The following is a 20,284-nucleotide window of genomic DNA, read 5'->3' as shown; positions in this document are numbered from 1 at the left end:
TGGAAAGCTTGGGGATCATCATCGTTTTCCCAGAAATGTTTTGAAAGAAGAGTCCTTATTCTCTATTTGGTAAAACCGGCACAAAAGGCAACTTCTTTCCAACTTCAGAGGTAGGATCAGATTCGTAACAAAGATGGGACAGCGCCTGTGAGAACGGGTATTCCACAATGTTTTGACTGAAGTTCCCTGTTGTGTTAAAAGCAATGTTCGCTGCCCTGCTTCGCTGACTTCTGCATTAAAGGCGATTAAATGCAGGCTCCTCTGTTATGGTTCTGATACGGCAATTTGCGGCACCTCTGTGTAAATCAGACTAAAGGGAATTATGCAGTGTTATAAAGTTTAACACCGAAACACTTCTCTCTCCCTGTTGTGTTTCAACCAATTGTCACTGCCAGGTTCTGGCGGATGCCGGTTCTTCTGTCACGGGTCTCACGTGCCAATGTTTTGGGATACCTATGTAAAAATGAACGTTGTACAGGCAAGGCAGAGAGATGATTTTCAACACCTGTTTACTTACTTCTCCTGCCCTGTTGTGTTGAAAGTAATTGTCACTGTTGGGTTCCTTGTAAAAGGATCTTCTCTTACGGGTCCGATGCACCAATTTTACGGGGTATATGTGAAAGAGGTTAAAAAGAATGTTGGAAAGGCAGGCCAGTTAACCAACTGACACTCACTTGTCCCAACGTGTTGTGTTGAAAGCAATTGTCACTGCTGTGTTCCTTGTTAAAAGGGTCGTCCAGGTAAAGGGATTGGATGCAGCAATAGATCTTCGTGTAAAAGAGGTTAAATGAAATGTTGGAAAGGTGGGACAGGGGCGTGAGGTGAGGTTCAACACCTGACAGTCAATTGTCCCGCCCTGTTGTGTTGAAAGCAAATGTTGCTAGTTTATGTGCAAAAGGCTCAGATGAGCAAATGTTAGGGATCTGATGTGGCAGTTTTTGCAGGAGATCCGTTTAAATGAGGTTGAAGGGAAGATTGGAAAGGCGGGACAGGGGTTTAAAGTTGAACGCATAGCACTGCCGTATCCCATCGTGTTTCATTGAAAGCCATTTTGCTGCTGGGTTCTGTGTCATAAGGTCAGGCAAATCAATGGTGGCTCTTCTCTTATGTGTCCTATCCGTCTATGTTTTAAGCTATCTGTGTAAAGGGGAACTTTGGAAAGGTGGGGCAGGGGTGTGAAGTTAAACACCTGACACTTACTTGGTCTGCTCTGTTGTGTTGAAAGCAAATGTCGCTGCTGGGTTCTGTGTAAAACAATCAGAGGAGTAAATGTTACTAATCTGATGTGGCAATTTTTTCAGGAGTAACAAAGGAGTGAAAGGGAACATTGGAAAGGCGAGACAGGAGGTTCAACACCTGACACTTCTCCTGCTTTGTTGTCTTGAAAGCAATGGGCTCTTTGCACATAATGCCGTGTCATCATCGTTTGAAAATATATATTATTACTCTCTACTGGTTTGACGAGCTAGACAACCGTGTATTCATAGCCGAGTATATCTGCCGAGTATGAACCTTATAAAAATGTTATTTCTTTGTTATTCCAAAAGCAACACAAACCATAGCTTGAACATTGTTGTGTTCCAATGTGCGCATCGTCATCCAAATTCAACGGCGTTTTAAGCAACCACAGATTTCACAGTGGTTTAACTAACTCATGATGACCTGTATTGCTCTGTCCCACAACCTGCATTCTTAGATAACTGAATGTGTTCATACTAACATTAATACCCTATGCGTATGCGATCACTAAGCAGCGATATTAGCATATTGATAACCTATATCTAACGTAATCACATCGGTAAGAAGAATAGTGACATATACCTTCATATCCATGGAGCCATACATCCATGGAGCCATACATCTTAAAGCCCCTCTCTAAATTGCTGCTCAGTGCTTGGTATAGGACTTAAAAAGATGAAGTACGTCTGTGATGGTTAGGCAAGTGCTGTAAACACTATGTGTAGAATAATGCAAATTTCAAAACCGGAAAAGACCAAGATTTTGTGCAGAGCCCATTGTCGCTGCTAGGTTCTGTGTAAATTGATCAGGTGTGTAAATATTACGGATCTGATGCAGAAAGTTTGCCGAATCCTTGTTTCAAAGAGGTTAAATGGAACGGTGGAAATGCGGGACAGGGGTGTGAAGTTAAACACTTGTCACGCCCCGTTGTCACTGCAGGGTCTCAGTTCCAGCAATTTTCCGGCATTGCTGTATGAAATAGGTAAAAGGGAATGTTAGAAAAGCAGCACAGGAGTGTGAAGTTGGACACCTGATGCTCACTTGTCTGCCCTGTTGTGTTGACAGCAATTGTCGCTGTCCAAATATCACGCTTGGCTAGCTTCCGTGCTTCCTTGGCTCAGGCAGATAAATGCTTAATCCTGTGTTACTTTTGAACTACATTTGTGTCGTTTTTTATTCGCTTCCACTGAGGCTGCAAGCATATAATAAAGTTAGAAGGAAGCTCTTAATGCCAGCGAGGAAACCGTCGCTTGTAATTAGGCTCGCTTTTCATCCTCGTTTGCTGACATGACAAATCGCGACTCTCTGGTTGATGTGTGACAAGGCAACTGTGTTTTTGCGTTTATTTTTTTGTTCGTTTGTGTTCCTGTGATCATGTGACCCAAAAGCTGAACAGGTTGTTTCCCCTTAAATCTTATTTCAAGTGGCAATGTGGAAGTCACGAGCCACAAATCCCAACCAATGTAATAACAGGGCCATTAACTTGGCTTGCTCTTTTTCTCCCTCTTCCTGCCTCTTCCAGTTCAGCTAAGGCCGTGACCCAGCATGATGTGAATTATTTTGAGGAGTTCTGTTTATTTCTATTGCGCAAGATGGCTAGTATCTTGACTAGCAACCGCATTATTTATATGATCAGAAATACCAAGTGTTCCGATTTTGCCATATTTTGTTTCGGGCAGTTGCCATATGTTCTGCTGTTATAGAAAAGAAAATGTTACAGCGCGGTCTTGCATGCTAAGTTTACTTGGGCCTAGAGCCGAATGATATACTGTACATCGTAGTAGGGCTTTCACTATCGAATATTTTTTAAATATAATAATCGGATTGAACATTATTTTGCAATTAAGTTTATTGCAAAATCTTTTTTTTCGTTTACTAATAACCGGTTATTGTTGTTTATTTGGTATTGTTTTCTGGTGTTTGCTATGCGTTTGTTTAGACTGAAATGTAAGTGTTCCTGAAAAAAATCTAAATCTTCCTGACAAAATATTCAGAATGTTCCTGAAGGGTGATGATAGGGGTTGGCGTAATTTTGAGTGCACTTTTTGCCGAACATCACTGATCATGCTCTCACCTTTTTTTTTTAATGAGTCAATAGATTATTTATAGGTAGTTGTTTATTTTTTAAATTGTGTTAATTTCTATTTTGCAAGGCGGCCATTATAATGGGGAATGATTATTATTATATTCATAATTCATATTCATAATATTATATTATACAATTATTATACGACAGCACATTTTGAGCGCACTTGTGGCAATGTGTGACCAAGCCGTGGGGTTTTCCTTTTGACTCTGGATTATTTCTAGTCATTCATTTTATTTCTATTGTGCAAGTTGGCAGTTATTATAATAACTGGGGAAGGGACCAATCACTTTAAATATACTAACTCTTGTAATATTATGGCTTTTATCCTGGAAATGATACCATTTTCTCCAATATACTCTCCCAAAAATAAAAGTTCTCGAAGTTTTTTGTTATTCCTGTAATAATAGTATTATGTCAGATTTATGTGACGATCCACACTGGTCCACCTTCAGACTGCAAGATCCGTCCACCTGTCCGTCCATTCATCTTCACCCTCACTTACATATCTCCTAACCCTCGCACATCTGCCACTTCCCCACCGCAGGCAAACTGTGCCTTGTACACTTAACGGGACACCCCACAGTCTCCCCGCCGGTGCCCGAAGCGTGACATATTCACCGCCGTGTCTAGGGCGGTGGACTCAGGCAGGATGCTTTCCGCAAAGTCGTTGAGCGCTCCTTCTGCCAGCTTGTGCCGTTTCCAAAGAAACTCATTTTGGAAGATGTTTTGAAGGATATGATCTCATTGGGGATCCAGTCTACCGCCCGATGTTATCCCAGGGCACTCGCTAACTGGTGTGATTACTTCTGGCCTCTGGTGACTCACCATTGGGGTTTTGCACAGCTGCCAAATGCTCAATGGCAGCGCTCGCTTCTTTGATGGTGCTGCTGTGGCTTCTGTCATCTTGAAATGTACTATTAGGGAAACGCCCCTTGGACCATACAATAATAAGTCTACAGCAAGGCGATCCAGGTTTAGGGTATGATAAATCATGTACAATATGTCCCTGCGATTGGCTGGCAACCAGTTCAGGGTGTTCCCCGCCTCCTGCCCGATGATAGCTGGGATAGGCTCCAGCACGCCCGCGACCTTAGTGAGGAGAAGCGGCTCAGAAAATGGATGGATGAATGTACAATATGTAATCCAAAGCCCCTGCGGTAAACCCCCACAACATTTTGTTTTAGAGAACCTAACGTACGTTTTTGTAAGCATCTAGTCTTCAACGAACCCAAGGTACATAATTATAAATATCAAAGAGAGTATGGCGGCTCAACAATATTAACATGTTTTATTAAACATGCAAGACAATGTAGAGCCTTGTTTTCATAAAAATCAAAGACAACATAGTTTTAAAGTCCTAATCTGTGTTTTTATAGACATCAACAACAGTTTAGTCTTCAACACAAAACAAGTGTTTTTTTTTTAAAACAACAAAGACCTGAAGAACCTGGGGTACATTTTAGTAAACATTAAGGAGAAGTTAGAATCGTAAACGAACCTAAGCATTGTGTTCATAAACATCAAATACAATGTAGTCTTCTAGCCTAACAAGCATTTTCATAAACTTCTTTCCCTTTTGGCTTGTCCCATTAGGGGTCGCCACAGCGCGTTATCCTTTTCCATGTAAGTCTATCTCCTGCATCCTCCTCTCTAACACCAACACCACTACATCTGTCAACCTTCTCTTTGGTCTTCCTCTCGCTCTCTTGCCTGGCAGCTCCATCCTCATCACCCTTCTACCAATATACTCACTCTCTCTCCTCTGGATGTGTCCAAACCATCAAAGTCTCCTCTCTCAAACTTTGTCTCCAAAACGTCTAATCTGATGAGCTCATTACAAGGCTTTACTCAATTATTGGGGCCGATCAGCGAGTTTAAAAAAACTATAACCGATCACCGATCCGATCACAAGATGGAGCAATGTGTCTATTTAAATGACTTGTTCATTTACTGTATATACTTGTGTACTGTATACTGAGTATCTTCAAAAGTATTCTCTACTCCAGTGATTCCCAACCAGTGTGCCGTGGCACATAAGTGTGCCATGAGTGATCTTCAGGTGTGCCGTGGGAAATTATCAAATTTTACTTAACTGCTCAAAATATTATTCATTTACAAGAAATAATGTGTCTTTGTTTCTCTATTTATGCCAGTGAGGCATAGTGACAGACAGAATAAATGCTCTTCTATTAGATGGAAGGAATTACATACAGTAATTACTGTGTATCTACTTTTTGTGACATGTTTGTGTGTCGTGAGATTTTCCAATTGTAAAATATGCCTTCGTTCCATAAAGGTTGGAAATCACTGCTCTACTCAGGTCATGTATTCTAATCAGTTAGGTCAAACCAACATGAAAGAAATAATGGGTGCTAACTTACTGTAATTAAATTACTTTATTGTAATTAAATTACTTAACACACATCAAACCTTTAGCGCATGATTCAACAGAACGCCAGCATGTTCGCTTACAACCATCAGTGCTAGCTTTGTCTTGCAGTCTGAACCAGGCATTACGTGTTCTATCTCAGAAGTGTTGTCTGTCCAACACCACCGACATGTTTTATTTAGAAAATAACTTTATTGGTGGTCAGATAGTTACAGTAGTACGTCAAAAGACACGCGACAAGGCTAAAAATAAACTAGCTTTTGGATTTGAATATACTGTACACGACGGCGACGTGGAGTGAATGTCTTTTTTGCGGCGCCAATCAATGATGTGATTGGCAGAAATAATGATTTTAATTAACTTACGATAATTGAAGTATTCATTCATTCATCTTCCGTACCGCTTATCCTCAATAGGGTCGTGGGCGTGCTGGCGCCTATCCCAGCTATCTTTAGGGCGAGAGGCGGGGTACACCCTGAACTGGTTGCCAGCGAATCGCAGGGCACACATAAACAAACAACCATTTGCACTCACCTTCACACCTACGGGCAATTTAGTTGCCAATTAACCTACGTAATTGAATTACTTTATTGGAATTAAATTACTTCACACACACACACCAAAACTTTAGAGCATGATTCGACATAACGCCGGCATGTTTACGTACAGCCGTTAGTGCTAGCATCAGCTTGCTAGGCTAGATAACGTTTTGTTGGCTGCTTGTGAGCCGTATCGTATTAAAAGTACTTGAACATACCTCAAGCAATCCTTAAATGAACGTCCTCTCCCGAGCACCGGTGACCACCACCACACATTTTTCGCCATTTTGTCCTTATAATACATACGTCGCAATGTCGTTGCCATGGTAATGAGTGTATACTGTCGTGTTTGAGTTGAGAAGATAAAGCCCCGTGATCGTAAAAGACGGGATGCGAAGATTTTTATTGCAGTAGCCTGACATAGTGCAATCATGAAAGACCAAATTTGTCTTGTAGTCTGATCCAGGTATTGCATGCTGTCTGTCTCAAAGTGGTGCTGTCTGTCCCACACCACCGACATGTTTTTTAAAAAAAATTACTTTATTGGCTGTCAGATATTTACAGTAGTACGTCAAAAGACACGCGACAAGGCTAAAAATAAACTAGCTTTTGGATTCAAATATACTGTACATGATGGCGACGCAGAGTACATGTCTTTTGCAGATTGGATCGGCGAATTGTGACATTAAAGCCGATCAGCATAAAATGGTAATTATCGACCAATACCGATCAAGCCGATCAGTAAAGTCTACTCATTACTAATTTTATCCAACCTGGTCACTCCTAGAGAGAACCTCAATATCTCCATTTCCGCCACCTCCAGCTCTCCTTCCTGTTGTCTCTTCAGTGGAACTGTCTCTAATCTGTACATCATGGCTGGCCTCACCACTGTTTTAGAAACGTTGTCCTTCATCCTAGCAGAGACTCTTCTGTCACATAACACAGCTCCTCCTTCGTCCACCCATTCCAACTTGCTTGGACTAGTTTCTTCACTTCCTTACCACACTCACCATTGTTCTGGACTGTTGACCCCAAGTTTTTAAAGTCATCCACCCTCACTATCTCTTCTCCTTGTAGCCTCACTCTTCCCCCTCCACCCCTCTCATTTATGCACATATATTCTGTTTTTGGCTAATCTTCATTCCTCTGCTTTCCAGTGCATGCCTCCATCTTTCTAACTGTTCCTCCACCTGCTCCCTGCTTTCACTGCGGATCACAATGGCATCTGCGAACATCATGGTCCACGTGGATTCCAGTCTAACCTCATCAGTCAGCCTATCCATCAGCACTGCAAACAGGAAGGGATTTAGGGCTGATCCCTGATGCAGTCCCACCTCCACCTTAAACTCCTCTCTCACACCAACAGCACACCTCAACACTATTCTGCTGCCCTCATACATGCCATGTACTATTCTAACATACTTCTCTCCCATTCCAGACTTCCGCATGCAGTACAACAGTTCTTCTCTGGGTACTCTGTCATAGGCTTTCTCTAGATCTACAAAGACACAATGTAGCTCCTCTGACCTTGTCAGTACTTCTCCATCAACACCCTCAAGGCAAATAATGCATCTGTGGTACTCTTTCAAGGCATGAAACCATACTGTTGCTCAAAATACTCACTTCTGTCCTGAGTCTAGCCTCCACTACTCTCTCCCATAACTTAATTGTGTGGCTCATCAACTTTATTCCTCTATAGTTCCCACAGCTCTGCACATCACTGTTGTTCTTAAAAAAAGGGCACCAGCACACTTTTCCTCCATTCCTCAGGCATCTTCTCACCTGCTAGAATTCTATTGAACGAGCTGGTTAAAAACAGCCACCTCTCCTAGATTCTTCCATACCTCCACAGGAATGTCATCAGGACCAACTGCCTTTCCATTTTTCATCATCTTTAGTGCCTTTCTAAATTCACCCTTAGTAATCATTGCTACTTCCTGCTCCACCACACTTGCCTCTTCTACTCTTCTTTCTCTCTGATTTTTCTCATTCATCAACTCCTCAAGTATTCTTTCTATCTATCCAGCGCACCACTGGCACCAGTCAACACATTTCCATCTTCATCCTTAATCACCCTAATCTGCTGCACATCCTTCCCATCTCTATCCCTCTGTCTGGCCAACCTGTATAGAGCTTTGCTCCTTCTTTAGTGTCCAAACTGACATACATGTCACCATATGCCTCTTGTTTGGCCTTTGCCACCTCTACCTTCGCCCTATGTCACACCTCCATGTATTCCTTTCTCCTCAACTCAGTCCGTTCAGTGTCCCACTTCTTCTAAGCTATCCTCTTTCCTTCCATGATTTCCTGTATTTTGAGGTTCACCACCAAGTCCGCTTCTCCCCTTTCCTACCAGAAGATACACCAAGTACTGTCCTGCCTGTCTCTCTGATCACCTTGGCTGTAGTGGTCCAGTCTTCTGGAAGCTCCTCCTGTCCACCAAGAGCCTGTCTCACCTCTTCCCAGAAAGCCACACAACACTTTTCCTTTCTCAGCTTGCACCACATGGTTCGCTGCTCTGCCTTTGTCATCTTAATCTTTCTCCCCGCCATCAGAGTTTTTGTAAACATCAAAGATAATTTAGTCTTCAAGGAACCTAATGTAAGCATTTTTGTAAACATCAAATACCATATAGAGCAGGAGTGTCATACTCTTTTTTTTTTATTATTATTTTATTTATTTATGTATTTATTTTTAAATCTCGGGCCGCATTGTAGTTATGATTTCCCTCAGAGGGCCGTTAGAACAGTGAAACCATTCATTCATATAAAAGTTTAATCATCACCAAAACATATTATTACCATTACAAAACAAATTGAGGGATAACTAGTTTTGAAATCAGAAAACAAGGATAATAGTTTGTTCAAGTATTGTTTAAGTTACTGTAGAAGAAGGGTTTGGTCATGCAATATCTCAACATTATTGTTTATTATTATGACAATTGGCGGCACGGTGGCCGACTGGTTAGAGCGTCAGCCTCACAGTTCTGAGGACCCGGGTTCAATCCCCAGCCCCGCCTGTGTGGAGTTTGCAGGTTCTCCCCGTGCCTGCGTGGGTTTTCTCCGGGCACTCCAGTTTCCTCCCACATCCCACAAACATGCATTAATTGGAGATTCTAAATTGCCCGTAGGCATGACTGTGAGTGCGAATGGTTGTTTGTTTCTATGTGCCCTACGATTGGCTGGCAACCAGTTCAGGGTGTACCCCGCCTCCTGCCCAATGACAGCTGGGATTGGCTCCAGTACGCCCGCGACCCTAGTGAGGAGAAGCGGCCCAGAAAATGGAAGGATGGATTATGACAATTTGGAATTTGCGTATAGATTTGAGCAAAAATCACACGATGATTTTCTTTCACGGGCCACATAAAATGATGTGGCGGCCCGCATCTGGCCCCAGGCCTTGAGTTTGACACCTAAGATATAGCGTATTCAGTGAACCTACCATGAGAGCGTTTGTAAACACCAAAGGCAATTTAGATTCTTCAGCGAAAATAAGGTACACTTTTGGAATCATGAAGTAAATGTTTTCACAAACATCAGACAATTTAATCTTAATGAATCGAAGGTAATTATTTTTATAAACATCAAGTATATGTTAACACAAACATCAAAGGCAATTTAGTCTTCAGAAACTACCATACGTTTACACAAACATCCATGTCAGTTTAGTCTTCAACAAATCTATCAGATGTGTTTTCGTAAAAAATTAGGACAATGTAGAGCCTTCAACTAACCTAAGGTTTGTTTCTTTTTTGTAAATTTCAAAGACAATTTAGCGAACAGCGAACCTTATGTTTGTGCTTTTGTCAACATCAAGGACAATTTATAAGCTTTATAATCTTTACAATCCTGAACACGTACTTCACTTCAATGTGTTCTCTCTCAAATCAAGCGGTGAATAAATCCTGATTCTACTGTTCGGCCATCTAAGTAATATTGGACCTCATTCACTAATAGGTAGAAATGTCGTCACACTCCCTCTGCGCACAAGTTGAGCGTATATGCAAAATCACAGTCAGATTCATGACACGTGCGTACCTCCCATTTTTCTTTGCAACACCGTGTGTATGTTAGTGAATCAGAATTCATTCTAAATGATGAGCTTGTGTTCATTTGACGCATGTCAGCCAATGTGTAGAGGTTTAAAGTCATTATGGTTGCAAAACTTTAATAACTTTCTTAATATTTGTCCGATTTTCAAAAAGTTGGGATGATCGTAAAACTTGCCAAAGACAGAAACCAACATATAACAATATATAATAATCATGTTAAACATATTCAATTTATTCCAAAGTTAAATTAGAGAATGTGGCAAAAAACATAAAAAAAACAATAAAGAGCTGAAAATGAACAAACACTGCATATGTTGTTAAAATACATAGTAAGGAATAAATATAGAACTGCAAAGGGACATTTGTAGTTGATAAAATTCATGAAATTAGCGTTGGAAGCAACAGAAAATATATGAGCATGCCGATTGAAGTACGTCACAATTCACCCACGCCAGCTGCGGTGTGTGCGAATCGATCAATTTACATACAATCACTTTTGCACATGCAGAATCAGAGAAAAATATATCAATTTGATGATCGTAGGGATTAGAAAGAATATTGAACCCTTGAAAAAACGAGGAAATGTGAGCGGTCCGATCGCATTTCCTGCGACATCGGACTGCAAGGGATGAAAAATGTCATTTGCACGATATTCAGGACATTAGTGAACTCAATAGCAAATTCCTGCTTTGAGTTATTATCGTGAAAGTTATTATTATTGTTTTTTTATAAATGACTGTAGTTCCAATACGTTGTGCATCTTGGGTAAAAGATGTGTCTGATGTTTTTTTTCGAAAAGTTATCCTGCATTTTCTGACAAGGTTCTAAATTTGTTCGCAGGTTTAGTGATTGAGGCGCTTTGTTTTATGTTTAACAACAAGCAGCCTTTCATGTTATAGTTCTTTCTATGGATTGACATGCTACAAAAGCAGACGACACAGCCGAAATGCCGACAGCCAGCGGCTTCCTGTCAGCCAGACGAGTTTGACTGAACCACAATGACTTTTAATTGAAAGCAAGTCGGCCTCACACACTGAACACAGGCAGGCGCTTCTGATTTACTCTGAAACAAAAACTGTTAGCTCCACTTTTGCGGTGCCAGCTACGGCTGTGAATGCGAAAGAGAGCGCAGCGGGGAAGAAGAATTCCACGTCAATTGCCAAAACACTTTCAGGGGACATGGACACGGTGGGAATGTAACATACCATACCGTATTACTCTTTACCTGTTTTTTTTTCTTCTTAACATCACTGACAATTTAAAGTTTTCAGTGATACTATACTATTGTAAGGATTTTTCTGACATTGACAACCATTTAGATTTCAACAAACTAGCGTACTTTTTTGTAAACAAAGAAAATTACGTCTTCAACAAACTTAACACTCGTCTTTTTGTAAAAATCCAAGAGGATTTTCAGACAGTAAACATTGATCACAATGTAGTTTTAAACGAAACCTAACATTCGTGTTTTTATAAATATCAAAGAGAATGTGGAGGTTTAAATGATCCTAACGTCTTTTTACAACTATCAAAGACAATTTAGTCCTCAGTAAACCAGTGTTTTTGTAAACATCAAAGACAATTTTGTCGAACTAATTTTCAACAAACCCAACGTACTTGTTTTTCTAAACGTTGAATACAATATAGAGTTGTCAATGAACTTAAATTGCTTGTTTTTTTCCTAACCATTTAAGACAATTTAGTCTTTAGCAAACCTGACGTATCTATTTTCAGAAACATACTTAACACGATTTAACATCGAAAAAAATATAGTCTTAAAATGAAACCTAAAGTATGTATTATTGGAAGTATCCAAGGAAATGTATTCTTCAATGAACCTAACGTATGTGTTTTCACAAACATAAAACAAAGTCTTCAAAGAACCTCACACACGTGTTTTTGTAAACAAGATGATTTCCAATTAGTAAACATTGATCACCATATAGTTTTAAACTAAACATAACATACGTGTTTTCGTGAACATCAAAGACAATTTAGAGCCTTCAATTAGTAAGGTGACAAGTGGCCGTCGTGTTTGTGGAACTTGCAATGAGCAATTCAAACGACTCCAAAATCCTCCATAACAAAAACATTCCGAAAAAAATACTGATTTCTAAAGTAGATGACGTATTCTACTGCCCCCACTGCTGTTCTTGCAAATAATGTTCCATTTGTGCTATCGGGAACCCATCATCCGATTTTCAAAATTCTTGGTACATTGTAACCAGGATTAAGTGGCCGTTTCAACTAGTATTTCAACATTTGAAATACTGTCATTTTTGGGAAATCTTGTCACGTTGCTACTTCAATTAATCTATCTTAATCTATTTTAGCAAGCTTCCAAGACAATTTTGTGTACAACAAACAACTCAAGTTTATTTGTATAGCCCTTAATCACAAAGGAGTCTCAAAGGAGTCTTCTCAGGCCCACAGTTGGCAATGATTGACCCAAACCCAAATGTAGGTATTTTTATAAACATTGAAGACGATTTAAAGCTTTCAACCGAACCTAGGTAATTTTGTAAATATCCAAGACGATTTAGTCTTCAATTAACCTAATATATGTATTTTTGTAAACATTTAAGAGATTCATTCATTCATCTTCCGTTTCGCTTATCCTCACTAGGGTTGCGGGCGTGCTAGTGCCCATCCCAGCTATCTTCAGGCGAGAGGCGGGTACACCTTGAACTGGTCGCCAGCCAATCGCAGGGCACATGGAAACAAAACAGCCATTCGCACTCACATTCACACCTATGGGCAATTTAATCAATCAATCAACCTACCATGCATGTTTTTGGGATGTGGGAGGAAACCGGAGTGCCCGGGAAAACCCACGCAGGCACGGGGAGAACGTGCAAACTCCACACAGGTGGGGCCGGGATTTGAACCCCGGTCCTCAGAACTGTGAGGCAGATGTGCTAACCAGTGGTTCACCGTGCCGCCACATTGAAGACAATGAGTGCATAATCTTTTCAGGAAACCTACCATACGTGTTTCTGAAAGCTGACTATTTCAAGCCTCCTACGACTCTAATGTAAACTTATGTATTTTCTCTTGCATCCCAACATCTAAAAATGTTAGTGTGTTCCAAGTCTATGACAAGGCTGACCAGTTTTTCCCTCCGGGGAGGGTCCCAGTCTGTGAACAATAGCACCTGCATCGTGAGGAAAGGCTGTTGTGTTAAAATACTTTTTTGTAACAGACTCACTGGCGGAATCCTTAAAAGTGTCTCGTGAGGACTCTCCCTAGGCTTGACAAGCTGGTTTTGTTTGTTTGAACTCCCTCTTGTTTTTCCTGGGGAATAAAAGCATCCCCCGGCCCATATGGTTGTCATACACTTCCTGGAAACTGGAGCCGTGCCTTGATGTTAATTGAAACAATACTGTGCTGAGCTTTTTTTCTTTTTCTTTTTGCTTTAACACATTTGGCAAGCGTTGCAAAGAAAGCAGCCGGCGGCAAAGAATAGCATTATTATTCCAACTGTGTTTTCAACCATCACTCTCAATACGTTCAAACATTTTAATAGTGCCAGATCATCCTAAAAAAAATAGAAAAGAAAACTATGCCACATGTGTTTTACATACTGTACATGCCTCCACCCTGGCCAGCCCCCTCACTATAAACAAGGGGTGGGCAGACTTTTTTGCTCATGGGCCACATTAGATTTTTTTAAAAGGACAGATGGACCAGACCTTTCCAAATGAGGTAAGAAAAAGAATGGTGTGTAAAACAGTTTATTTTAATGATAAAATAAGAACTAATGCTGATATTGAATTGTTTTATGTATAGTTAATTCAATTATAATTAATTAACCAATTATTTAATTAAATGCATTTAAAATTGTTTACTCATGTAAAATAATTTCTCAATTATAAAATAATTCACTCATTTTCTAATTTTAGGAATTTTAATTAATATAACTATAAACAACTAGGCGGCACGGTGGGCGACTGGTTAGAGCGTCAGCCTCACAGTTCTGAGGACCCGGGTTCAATCCCCGGCCCCGACTGTGTGGAGTTTGCATGTTCTCCCCGTGCCTGCGTGGGTTTTCTCCGGGCACTCCGGTTTCCTCCCGCATCCCAAAAACATGTGTGGTAGGTTGATTGAAGACTCTAAATTACCCGTGAATGTGAGTGCGAATGGTTGTTTGTTTATATGTGCCCTGCGATTGGCTGGCGACCAGTTCAGGTACACTCCACCTCTCGCCCGAAGATGGATTAGATAGGCTCCAGCATGCTCACAACCATAGTGAGGATAAGTGGTACAGAAAATGGATCGATGGATAATTCATTTAACTGTAATTCATTCCTCCTTGTTCATTAAAATATATTTTTAAAAACATTTAGTATTTTACTCATGTTTTTAATTGTAACATTTTCAATACATCTACTAACCAATTAGTTCATAAAATAAAAGTTAAAGAAATATTAAGCGTATATGTACAATTATTTTACCAACATTTTTATCATTCACAATGAATCAAATAATTTATTCGACTGGATTACCCCCCCAACTGTCATCAAGGTTTGGATTGCAACTGTCATGGCTGTCCAACCACTCCAGCTTCATTCCTCTCCTTTTTTTCTTTCTGGGATTTCAGAGTGTTACACAGCCAACGGGGAGGACTACAGGGGCTTGCAGAAGCAGACCATTTTGCACTCAGGGAAGCCTTGCCTCTTCTGGAACGAGACCTTCCAGCACCCCTACAACACGCTCAAGTACCCCAACGGCGAAGGCGGCTTGGGGAGCCACAACTACTGCAGGTCACCTTCACAATACACTACATTCATAGTCAGGGGTGCATGTAATAATTTTGGTCTGGTTCTTAAATGAGTACCAAAGGTTGTTGCTTGGTGCTCATTTTTTACAGTACTTACCGACCTCACTAAATGAAGTTATGTCAATTTGTAGAAACTTCATATTCGTTCCTTATTTTCTAGACAAAAATAGGAATAATTTTTTTTTTTTTTTTTTTAAATAACCTTATACTAGTTTTTTTTTTTTATTTATTTTTTTTTACTTCTAAGTCTTGTTACATGTGCTTTACGTTTTATTAGCCTATACATACATAACTGTAGAAATAGACTTTCATTTAGGCACATTGTATATTATTTCATACTTTGCATTCTTTATAGGATACTGTAGTATACTGTATACCTGTACTGATCGATAGATACTCAATTTATATTTTCATGTTATTTCTTTCTAATTTGTGCAAAATGGTGGAGGACTGTGGTTGTGCAAGCATATACTGCCATTAGCAATAATGATGAGGAGGAAGATGAGGTTGGGGGTCGGGGTGTCGCCATCGAGGGGTCTTGCACAGGGCGCCATTCACGCTAGCACTGCCACTGTACGACAGCCAGGCAGCAGAGGATACAGTACACACTTATTTTCAGCATGAGACCGTGCAATCAGCTGAATGTCAAATCAGGCTCTGCATATGCATACGGTGGCTGTTTGCGGTTGAGCTGCGTTCTACAAACTAATATGTTCTTGTCGCTTGTCTGCTTTGACTTTGGTGAAGCACATAAATGTGTTTCAAAAACAATGTGGGCAGGAAGATGAGTGCGCTCTCACATATCAAAGCCTTTGGCTCCGTTGACCCAACCGTCAACCCACATTTGACTGGAGACGTGATTGAGAATGTTGATGGATGTCACCACGGACACGAATTCATTTCCAATAGACAACATATGGGCGAGAACATGCTGTGACAATGCGAGAGATTGCGTGATTTCTGAAGACGGAAAACATGGCGGCCCCCCTTGCATAGACCTGGAAAAGCAGCTATTACAAGACAAAATGTTTCTTTTCACAAGTCTCTTTCCTTTTTCAGCAGCGGATGGTCGCTTCGTTCTTTTCTCTTTTCCTTCGCCAACTTCGCTAGCAGCGGTAACTCGCAGAGAGCCACTTGAGATTCGCCCAGCTATGTCAACGCCAGCTCATCTGTCAAGGATGGTACCAGCCCGCGCGTCGAGCTGCCGCTGAAGAGAAACTCTCGCAACAATCTCATTTTCTCGGGCATTCTAGAAAATGTGCCGGAAGACCCCGAGGCGCAAATTTAAAAGTTCATGATGTCCGCTGTCAAGATACAGCAAGATACAGTCGACAAGATTACCTTTCACCATGTTCACCGATTGGGAGGCCCTCGTCCAGAAAACCGACCACGTCCCATCGTTGCAAAGTTTGAACAAAAAGTGTTTGTTATATCAAATGGTCGTGAGCTCAAAGGGACTTCGTTTGGAATGAACGACCAGTTCCACAAGGAAATCAACGAGAGGCGTAAAATCTTGTACTCGATGATAAATTACCATGAGAAAGTCAAACGAGACTCTAAAATTGCCCGTAGGTGTGACTGTGAGTGCGAATGGTTATTTGTTTGGCGATTGTCTGGCAACCAGTTCAGGGTGTACCCCGCCTCCTGCCCGATGACAGCTGGGATAGGCTCCAGCACGCCCGCGACCCTAGTGAGGAGAAGCGGCTCAGAAAATGGATGGATGGAAGGCAAACGAGCGTGGCTAATTGTCAATTAACTATATGTCGACAGCCAACTGTTTCGTGATGCCAACGTCACGCCCTGGCTCTTCTAGATAAGTACTTCTTCTGATCTGTTGTCGTTATTAATTGTCAAAAGCGTGTTTGAAAAAAACCCCAAAAAAACAGTATCGCGCATGCCACAAGCATGAATTCTCACACCTATTTGTCTGCTTTCCTGCTCTGCTTGTTTCCACACACATGAAACACACAAGTCACTCAAAACTCTTCTTGCACACTACAAACAACCACACACCATATTATCCCCTTGTCATTGTTTGTTTTCTATGTTCAGTGCTTGTTCGTTACCCTTCTATGTACCCTGGCTTTGCTGTACTTAAATATAGCAACTCCATCACCCTCGCTAAATAACATTTGTAAACACAATACCAAAAAAATCTCCCGAAAAACTGTCACAAAAAACAACAACAAAGAATATATAGTACCGAATCTATTTAAAATTATTATACACGCACCCATTATATGTCACACTTAACTTTTGTGTCATGGAATGTCAATGGCATTCGATCACAGGCAAAGAGAATTAAGATTATGGATTATATCATTAAATTTAAAACAGACCTCCTCCGACACACCTAATTGAGTCAGAAGAAAAATGCCTCATTGACTCTAATTTGACTCAGGCTATCTCGGCCTTTTATAACAGTAGACAAAGCGGAGTCTCAATACTAGCCCTGGCTTTAACTTCTACTTTGAACTCCTAACCCTAGTTTCAAACCCAAACTGTAGTTTGAAACCCTAACCCTGGCTTGAACCCTACTTTGAATTCCCATCCCTACTTTGAAACCCTGACCTTAACTTTTAACCCTAACCATGGCTTGAAACCTTACTTTAAACACCTATCATTTGAAACCGTAATAAAGATTTGAATCCTAATTTTAAACCCTGTCTTGAAACCCTAACCCTGAGTTGAAACCCAACTTTGAATCCCTAACCCTAGTTGGAAACCTTAACTGCAACTTGAAAGCCTACCTCTAGTTTGAAACACTAACCCAAGCTTAAAAACCAAGTTTCAAACGGAAACTCTGAATCAAAACCCTATTTTTAATCCGTAACCCCCGTTTGGAACCCTAACTGTAATTTGAAAGCCCAACTCTAGTTTGAAACCCTAACCCTAAAGGCCAAATTTCAAACCCTAACTCTGAATAAAAACCCTACTTTGAATCCCTAACCCTAGTTTTAAACCCCAACCCTAACTTTGATACCCATTACCCTGGTTTTAAACTCTAATCTAGGCTTGAACAGCTCATTTTGAACAGTAATTTGAAACCCTAACTCTGATTTGTAACCAGGGATTCAACGATATGACTTTTTTTTAAGATCCTGTCCGCCAACACCTACTTAAATTGAATTACCCACCGATACCTCTTAATAGGGATGGTCGAGAACGGATACCAGCTATTGTATGAGGCCTATACGGCCTTATTTCAAGGTATCAGGTACTCAAGAAGGGTGACGATACGAGACTGATACTTAAGGAAAAAATATCGGACATTGAGTAAGTAGTCCTCGCCAATAGTTGGCGCTGCACTGCGGTAGATTGACACATCAGCGAATCATCATGTGCGTCAGAAAGACGCAACTTCACAAATATCTGTCATTGTGTGAATGGAAATTTATATAAAGTACATGTGGTATCTGTAAATGGACTGCACTGATATAGCACTATCACATTATCTACACTATCACAGTGCCCAAAGCGCTTTACAAAGCCTCACATTCACCCATTTGCACACACATTCATACTCCAATGGGTGACTGCTGCCATGCAAGGCGCTGCCAGACCCACTGGGAGCAAATTAGGGTTCAGCGTCTTGCCCAAGGGCACTTCGACATGCAGCCAGTTGGACCAGGGATTCGAACTAGCTCCCCTTCGGTCACTAGACGACCTGCTCTACATACTGAGCCACAGCCTCAGCACTTCGGTACTCTGTATCGTTATCGGTGAGTTCTCGTACTGGTATCTCTCTGGAAAAAAAAAAAGGGTATCAAACATCCCTACTTGATAATGGCATTACGTAATGCAATTTCGATTAAAATACAGTATGTTTTGTTATAATCAAATATTCGTTTAATAACACAAAATTGGTGTCATAGTAACTGAGCATTTTTTACAAGTGTGAGTACAAGTACAGATGTACAGTATCACCACCGATACTGACACATCCCTGTTTGAAACCCACCTTAAATTGTCAATTGGAACAGAACATCATCCAAATGAATACAAGACAGAGACTAGTCTTATGCAACTTATGATGCCGGTCTCGTCCTCGATACTCAATTTTCCTCCAAAACAGTGGCTTGTCTTGCATCTCCACCATGCCGTAAGGAAACAAAATATCCTTCCTCAAAAGCCTCTAAATCCTTTTTCTAAGTCACACTTGTGAAGTCAGGACACAGCAATGCTTTGAAGCGGTGCTGGCGCGAGGGAAGATTTACGAGGAGGACATGCACGCAGCGCGTCGTGGCAAGACTCCGTACTCACATTAAGGAGCATTTTTATGTCCAAGTAGACCTGACATGCAAAATGGACATCTTTATTCTTCTCAAAATGGCAGCTCGTGGCAGATCCCCGCTCGATCAACAATTGCCGCAATTTTTTTCACTTTTGCAATTTTTATTTAGTACTTTGAAGACCCAGCATATATTATGATTCATTTCACAAGAAATTTACAACAAAGTGTGGTGCTTATTGCGTGCCATATGCTACCTCGAAACATCATACATCAGGACTATTTTAAGTCGAGGACCCACTGTAGTCGTGTGTTATGATAAGCCTTATATTTTAGTATTTTTCTAATTAGTTTTTTCATCTAACATTTTTTTCAGTATTTCTGTAAAATTAGGGTATTTTCCTGAAATTATTAGGGTATTTTATTCTAATATTAGCGTATTATTATCAAATATATTTCCATTAGTTCCTTAATATTTTCTTTTTAATTTTAGTGTATTTTCATCCAATGTTTCTTTCACTAATTAAATGTTTTACTGTTTTTTTGTGGGTTTGGATAATATTTGTTTGTTTTCCCCCAATAGTGTTATTCTTTTCTAATATGTGTATTTTTTCTGATATGCATGAATCTTTCCCCTAAAGTTTGTGTTTCCAATCTTAATGCATTTTTCATCAAATATTTTTGAACTAGTTCCCTATAATCTTTTTTTTTTCTCCCAATATTACATTTTTCATTCAATACGTTCTATTTTTTACAAATAAAAATAATATTAATAAATGGTTTGTCTAATATGTTAGTTTTTTTGGCTAATATTTTAATATTCCTTCTCATATTGGTATATTTTGTGTTTAATATTTTTGGTATTTTTTCAAGTGATGCACCAAATTTTCAGGTACCGAAAAGTGCATTTTCAGTTTTCGTCCGAAATACTTTAGTTGCTGAAACAACATGGCCGGAAGCAGCGAA

General features: G+C 40.3%; 1 protein-coding gene across 3 annotated transcripts in view; it reads left to right on the top strand.

Moving 5' to 3' along the window:
- kremen1 (kringle containing transmembrane protein 1) overlaps window positions 1-20,284 on the top strand; it is a 98,996-nt gene that overhangs the window by 37,317 nt on the left and 41,395 nt on the right. For all 3 annotated transcript variants that reach the window (XM_061672563.1, XM_061672562.1, XM_061672561.1), the window contains exon 2: window positions 14,908-15,070. In XM_061672563.1, the coding sequence (XP_061528547.1) occupies window positions 14,908-15,070 (163 nt within the window). The remainder of the gene's footprint in view (window positions 1-14,907; window positions 15,071-20,284) is intronic.

The sequence above is a fragment of the Phycodurus eques genome, chromosome 3 (genome assembly GCF_024500275.1).
Source record: "Phycodurus eques isolate BA_2022a chromosome 3, UOR_Pequ_1.1, whole genome shotgun sequence".
NCBI lineage: Eukaryota > Metazoa > Chordata > Actinopteri > Syngnathiformes > Syngnathidae > Phycodurus > Phycodurus eques.
The sequence above is the reverse complement of the archived record's forward strand: the minus strand, read 5'-3'. Positions and strand labels throughout refer to the sequence as shown.